The 7759-nt window shown below is 45.0% G+C and overlaps 1 protein-coding gene across 11 annotated transcripts in view; it reads left to right on the top strand.

Moving 5' to 3' along the window:
• Nucleotides 1-7759, top strand: part of bahcc1a (BAH domain and coiled-coil containing 1a) — a 129333-nt gene that overhangs the window by 51850 nt on the left and 69724 nt on the right. For 3 of the 11 annotated variants that reach the window (XM_029729007.1, XM_029729006.1, XM_029729005.1), the window contains exons 1-3: nt 188-426; nt 684-842; nt 6935-7260. The exons of 7 other annotated variants lie outside the window; for them this stretch is intronic. In XM_029729007.1, the coding sequence (XP_029584867.1) occupies nt 291-426; nt 684-842; nt 6935-7260 (621 nt within the window). In that variant the 5' untranslated portion in view covers nt 188-290. Of the gene's footprint in view, nt 1-187; nt 427-683; nt 843-6934; nt 7261-7759 lie in introns of those variants that run through there. One more of the 11 variants, XM_029729008.1, reaches the window with a different exon arrangement.

Below are 7759 nucleotides of genomic sequence, written 5' to 3'. Positions count from 1 at the left end.
CCTCCTCTACTCTCACCCCTCCTCTTACTTCACATCCCCTCTATACTCTCACCTCCCTCCTCTCCTCTCACCTCCCTCCTCTACTCTCACCTCCCTCCTCTACTCTCACCTCCCTCCTCTCCTCTCACCTCCCTCCTCTACTCTCACCTCCCTCCTCTATATTATTCTGTGTTTTCTGTCTCTCCTCATTTCTCTCTCAATGGTTCTATCTCAGGGATAATAAGGATCCAGTGGAATTCACAAGGATCCATCCGTCCAACAGCTGTCACGGTGACATCACCTCTCACCTCATGGTGCCGGGTGGGACTTCCCTACAAACTGGCCAATTAGGAGACCCCTCTGCACATGCACACGCCCACTCGGCCCACCACCATTGGATGCCGAGCACTGGAAGTCCCTCCATCTGGATGACAAGCCACTCCTACGGTGAGAAAGTTAAATTGGATTCAAATTCAGAAAACTTTATTTCAATAATAAACAACGTGTTGGTGTCACACTATAAATAAAAAACAATCAATTGTAATGCCTCAATATAAAAACATGAATGGAAATTGAGATAAGACGTCCTACAGATGTATTCTAGATCAGTCTTCACCTTTGCAGGCTGTGTTGCAGTACAGCTGTATTGGTAATGAACTACACATAGCTACTGAATCTGCTGTAACATCTTCCTGATGTTGCAGGAATCGGCCACTCAGCCCTTCACCAGAACCTCACCCCAGGTTTTTCTGCAGCCATGCCAGGGTCTCTACAGCCTGTGCTGCCTCTGCCCCAGGACCCGTCTACCCAGCTGGTGGTGCTACCCACAGAGCCTGCTGCCCAGCCTGCCACACATCACCTGGGTGAGCCTCACAATTTTTCTCTATGTGTTTTTTTGCAACGTGTTTTCAATGTGTTTATTTTCAATGTCTTTTCTCAATGGTTTTCTCCTCTTGCATGTCACTCTACAGCCTTACTTAGTTACCCCATTACCCCATTACCCCATTACACCCTTACCCCTTAACCCCTACCCTTACCCCTACCCTTACTCCTTAACTCTTACCCCTTAACCCTACCCTCAACCCTTACCCCTAAAACCTACCCTTACCCCTTAACCCCTACCCTTACCCCTTAACCCCTACCCTTACCCCTACCCTTACTCCTTAACTCTTACCCCTTAACCCTACCCTCAACCCTTACCCCTAAAACCTACTCTTACCTCTTAATCCTTACCCCTTAACACCTACCCCTCAACCCTTACCACTTAACCCTACCCTTACCCCTTACCCCTACCCTTACTCCTTAACCCTACCCTTACTCCTTAACCCTACCCTTACCCCTTAACCCTACCCTTACCCCTTAACTCTTACCCCTTAACCCTACCCTCAACCCTTACCCCTAAAACCTACCCTTACCTCTTAATCCTTACCCCTTAACACCTACCCCTCAACCCTTACCACTTAACCCTACCCTTACCCCTTAACCCCTACCCTTACTCCTTAACCCTACCCTTACCCCATAACACTTACCCCTCAACCCTAAAGCCACTTAACCCTACCCTTACCCCATAACTCCTACCCCTCAAACCGTACCATTTAACCCTAAGGTTAAGTGGTAAGGTTTGAGGGGTAGATGTTAAGGGGTAAGAGTAGGGTTAAGTGGTTAGGGTTAAGTGGTAAGGTTTGATGGGTAGGTGTTAAGGGGTAAGAGAAGGGTTAAGTGGTAAGATTTGAGGGGTAGGTGTTAAGGGGTAAGGGTAGGGTTAAGTGGTAAGGGTAGAGTTAAGTGGTTAGACTTCTTAGGGCTCAAATCCCGTTAACGGGATTGGTTTGACAACAGCCAGTGAAATTGCAGGGCGCCGAATTCAAACAACAGAAATCTCATAATTAAAATTCCTCAAACATACAAGTATTATACACCATTTTAAAGATAAACTTCTTGTTAATCCAACCACAGTGTCCGATTTCAAAAAGGCTTTATGGCGAAAGCACACCATACGATTATGTTAGGTCAGCACCTAGTCACAAAAAAACATACATCCATTTCCCAGCCAAAGAGAGGAGTCACAAAAAGCAGAAATAGAGATAAAATGAATCACTAACCTTTGATGATCTTCATCAGATGGCAGATATTTTGTTTGATAAAGGTCATATTTATATCCAAAAATCTCAGTTTACATTGGCGCGTAATGTTCAGAAATGTTTTGCCTCCAAAACATCCAGTGATTTTGCAGGGAGCCACGTCAATTTACAGAAATACTCATCATAATCGTTGATGAAAGATACAAGTGTTTTACATAGAATTAAAGATACACTTCTCCTTAATGCAACCGCTGTGTCAGATTTCAAAAAAGCTTTACAGCAAAAGCACACCATGCAATAATCTGAGTACAGCGCTCAGCCACCAAAACAAGCCATACAGAGACCCGCCATGTTGTGGAGTCAACAAAAGTCAGAAATAGTATTATAAATATTCACTTACTTTTGATGACCTTCATCGGAATGCACTCCCAGGAATCCCAGTTCCACAATAAATGTGTCACGCTTGTCGTCGTAGAGAGAAAGGGACCAATGCGCAGCGGGTTTCGTGCTCAACATATTTATTTATAAAATAATGCGAACACCACGGAAGAAAACAATAAACAAACTAGCGACATGAAACAGTGAAAGCAGGCTCAACAAAAAGCAGTGCTCTCAAACAACTACCCACGAAAAACAAAGACACCCTACTATATAGGACTCCCAATCAAAGGCAACTCAACACACCTGCCTTCAATTGAGAGTCCAACCCCAATCAACTAAAAATAGAAACACAGACATAGACCCAATCAACTAGACATAGAAACACAGACATAGACCAGTGACAAACCCCATAATACATACATCAACTACCCTCTGCCACATCCTGACCAAACTACAATAACCAAATATACTCTATACTGGTCAGGACGTGACAAAATGTTTGTTTTGTTCGATACAGTCCATATTTATGTCCAAATACCTCCTTTTTGTTACCTCCTTTTTGTACACTAATCCAAATGCACAAGACTCGAGCACAAAGTCCAGACGAAAAGTCTAAAAAGTTCCATTACAGTTTGTAGAAACATGTCAAACAATGTATAGAATCAATCTTTAGGATGTTTTTATCATAAATGTTCAATAATATTCCAACCGGACAATTCCTTTGTCTTTAGAAATGAAAGGGAACGCAGCTCGTGCTCACGGCCGTGCGCATGACTAAACTAAAGGCATTCTGCCAGACCCCTGATTCAAACAGCTCTTATTCTCCCCCCCTTCACAGTAGAAGCCTGAAACAACATTCTAAAGACTGTTGACATCTAGTGGAAGCCTTAGGAAGTGCAATCTGACCCTGTAGACACTGGATATTGGATAGGCAATCACTTGAAAAACTACAAACCTCAGATTTCCCACTTCCTGGTTGGATTATTTCTCATGTTTTTGCCTGCCATATGAGTTCTGTTATACTCACAGACATCATTCAAACAGTTTTAGAATCTTCAGAGGGTTTTCTATCCAAATCTATTAATAATATGCATAACTTAGCTTCTGGGCCTGAGTAGCAGGCAGTTTACTCTGGGCACACTTCATCCGGACGTGAACATAGCGCTCCCAAGCCATAAGACGTTTTATCACCTACCCTTACTCCTTAACACTTAGCCTTACCCCTTAACACCTACCCTTACCCCTTAACACCTACCCTTACCCCTTAACACCTACCCCTCAACGTTGAGCACTTGAACTTTGGTTCATTGTATTCTCTTATTGCAGTCTGTTGGTTTCTACTGCTGGTTGTATTTTCCATCCGGTAGTTTTACTGCAGCGTTTCCTTTATTTGCTGGTTGCGTTAGTATATTATGTCGTCAGCTGATGAGCTTTCTGTTAACGGCTGTCTCACAAACAAACCAACACCCACACATATATATGCATCCACATAGAAAACACACACACGGACATGCTGCACACACACACACACACACAAACATATAAGCTTGCACTTACAAAACACACACACACACACACACACACACACACACACACACACACCACAGAGGAAGAAACTAAAGCAGTGCTCTACATCTATGCAGCAGGACCTATTCAGCAAACAGGCTGTGAAATGTAATTAGCTCTCCATCCTCAGTGGTGTGTTTCCTTCCGTGCTCCGCAGGAGTTGCAGAGGAGAGGGGAAGTGCATCCACGAAACCCTTCCCCGGGGAAAGATTAGCTTAGCCGGGTTAATGTTTCAGGACAAAGGTTCCATGGTGCGTCAGGGGGGCTGAGGGGGTGGAAGGAGGATCAGACTGGACATGCACATTAATGAGTGTACTGTGAAATATGTAAGAGGACAAAAACACATTGAGTTGGAGAGAGAGGAAAGAGACAGACAGAGAGAGAGAGACAGAGAGAGACAGAGAGAGACAGAGAGAGACAGAGAGAGAGAGACAGAGAAACAGAGAGAGACAGAGAGACAGAGAGAGAGAGACAGAGAGACAGAGAGAGACCGAGAGAGAGAGATAGACAGACAGAGAGACAGAGAGAGACAGAGAGAGAGAGGGAGAAGAAGGCGTGGGCAGCTGAATCACCAAAGCTGAGCTCCATGTGTCATAGTCAGTGTGCTCAGCTGCCCTCTCCCCAGATTCACAGTCCACACACACAGCATTCCTCTCTGCTCTGTAAAGAAGACACATCAGGGGAACGGCTGAGCTGTGCTCCTCTTGAACATGGGAACTAACATCCCTGCTGGTCCACAGGCTACTCATGTGGCCTGGAGAGCGGGCTGGAGTATGCTAGGCTGGATGGGTGGGTGAATTTTTAGGGAGCACTGCAGGGTCGATCGCTCCAAGGGGACAGTAATTTGGTTACTGGTCAGTGGCTCTGTCATCATCATCATCATCATCATCATCATGTAGTATATCATTATAGTCACAATCCAGTGTATTTTTGGGACAGCTCCTATGGGAGTCCATTCTATTCAGGAGGAGGAGAGAGAGAGGGAGAGAGATGAGGGAGAGAAAGAGAGGAGGAGAGAGAGAGAGAGAGAGAGGAGGGAGAGAAAGAGAGGGGGAGAGACAGGTGGGAGAGAATGAGAGAGAAGGGAGAGAGAGAGAAGGGAGAGGTGGGAGAGAGAGAGAGGTGGGAGAGAATAAGAGATAGAAAGAGAGAGAGGGGGAGAGAGAGAGGAGGGAGAGGGAGAGGAATGAACGAGAGAGCGCGGAGAGAGGGGAGAGAGAAAAAGAGGGGGAGAGAGAGAGCGAGCATGGGAGTGCTGCTGTTTAGGTGACCATGTTCTCAGCATAAAGCAGCAGTCTTTGTTCAACAGAGGGTTGTGATCAGCAGTCTTTGTTCAACAGAGGGATGTGATTAGTGTGTCTTATCTTGTGTGTAAGTGAGGGCTTTGCTTTTGTGTGAGAGATGGCAGTACTGGTGTTCCAGCATTGAGACATACAGATGTCTCAATGCTGTACATGTCTGGGTTATACTTTCTGAGAGACATACATTTATGTATAGCTTAGCTCCTTTCCCCCAATTGTGTTGATGTTGGTGTGTGTGTGGGTGTTTGTGTGTGCATGCGTGGGTGTACCCCAGCTAGCACATTTGGTTCCTTGGAAGTTATGGGGAACGTACGTTTTTGGTTTCCCATTTGTTCTGGGAATGACACCATAGGTTTCCTGACCGGTAAACATTTTTAGGTTGCAGGTATGTTCAGAGAACATTTTACTATGGTTCCGCAAGGTTTTATTAACGTTCTGAGAATGGAAATTATAGGTTATTTGAAGGTAATTGTAACGATCGTCGTGCAGGAAGGAAGAAGTGGACCAAGGCGCAGCTGGGAGCGAACACATGTTATTTATTACAGACTGAAATAACACGGTCAAAACAGAGAATAAACGTATCGTTACTGCTCCAACAAAAAGAGACAACACCCCACAAACATCGTGGGGGAAAAGGAACTTAAATGTGAGTCCCCAATCAGAGGCAACTAGCGACAGCTGTCTCTGATTGGGAATCGACAGAACCCAACATAGAAATAAGCCCTAAAGCAAGGCTATACCAAAAACATAGAAAATAAACTATAGAAATGCCACACCCTGACCAAAATAGAAGAGTTCACCTGGTCAGGGCGTGACAGTAATTAAATAACATTCTGAGAACATGTTTCAATAAGACTTTTAATAGCACTGTTAGCTTAGTTAGGGTTAACTGTTTTGAATTCATTTGATTCATTTGCTTAGTCACTAATCATGCATTTTTTATAGTGGCACACCGTCAGTGAGATTCGAACCTATGATCTTCTGTTCTCTATGGAATTAGTTCACTAGACCCCCAGGATGGCTCTAGCATGACAGGGGTTTTTATAAATTCATACAAAGATGTTCATTTTAGTCTATCAAACAGACCCCATATCAAAGGAAACAAGCACTAATTAAGATCCGGTGTGGCCAATTAGTGGGCACAGCCAACACACCTGAACACACTTAACAAGGTAGAGGATAGAGTTTTGTTGATGCTGAGAACGGAATGTATTTGTTATTAAATAGCGTTCTTAGTTTGTTACTAATGTTTTCTTGTAATTTTTCTGGAAAGTTTTTCATATTCTGAGAACATGACTTTAAATAGAACCATGAAGAAACCTGTAGAATACATGATGCAGAAGTACTGAAATTCCCAACTAAGAAACGTGTGGTTCTCAGAACTTTATGTGCTAGCTGGGACGTGTGTATGTGCACTTGTACATATTCATGTGCATGAATGCATTTGTGTGTGTGAGAGTGCATGTGTGTGTGTGTGTGTGTGTGTGTGTGTGTGTGTGTGTGTGTGTGTGTGTGTGTGTGTGTGTGTGTGTGTGTGTGTGTGTGAGAGTGAGAGTGTGTGTGTGTGTGTGTGTGTGTGAGAGAGTGTGTGTGGCTCCTCTGATCCACTCCTTTCTCTCTCATTAGATGTGATGGAGCAGCCTGGGCTGTGGCCCCCAGTGTACGGAGCCCGAGGGCCCTCCTCCCACATACACCCACAACACCCCGCTGTGTACTCCCGCTCGCAGTTTCTACGGCAACAGGAGTTGTACGCTCTCCAGCAGCATCAACAGCATCATCATCTGCAGCAGCAGCATCAACACCAACAGCAACAGAGTCACCAGTCACACCCCCAGTCACACCTCCAGCCACAACCCCAACCCCAACCCCACCCACAGCCCCAGCCCCAGCCTCAGCAGCACCACATGGCAGCACAGACCATGGAGCTCCAACACAGACCCAACCACGTCCAGGTGGGTGGCATACTGGCCACAGATTAACATGAATACCTACATACACACAAACACAAGTACGCACGGATGCACACACATTATCATGAATACACACACAGCCTTATTCTCATGACAACACCAGCAGTTTTGTTACATAGTACAGTACTTCCCCACACACAAACAGCATTGGGCCACAGCATGTACAGCACAGTACCTATTCATAGCTTCATAGCCCAATATTATCCCAGGATTTGCTGACTCTCCCTCTGGAATAGTGTGGGCTCAGTATGGATGGTGATGCAAACTGCCTGGTTTGTCATTGCACACAGTAAGAGTCAATATATCCAGGTTGAATGAATGCCTGGCTCAGCTGAACACAGGTTCCACACTCCCAGGGTTGCAAAAAACTTTCCCAGAATTCCCTGGTTTTCTAGAAACCCTGGTTGGAACAGTCCTGGAATTCAAATCAAATCAAAGTTTATTTGTCATGTGCGCCAAATACAACAGTTGTAGACCATGC

This window comes from Salmo trutta, chromosome 32 (assembly GCF_901001165.1).
Source record: "Salmo trutta chromosome 32, fSalTru1.1, whole genome shotgun sequence".
NCBI classification, from domain to species: domain Eukaryota; kingdom Metazoa; phylum Chordata; class Actinopteri; order Salmoniformes; family Salmonidae; genus Salmo; species Salmo trutta.
The sequence above is the reverse complement of the archived record's forward strand: the minus strand, read 5'-3'. Positions and strand labels throughout refer to the sequence as shown.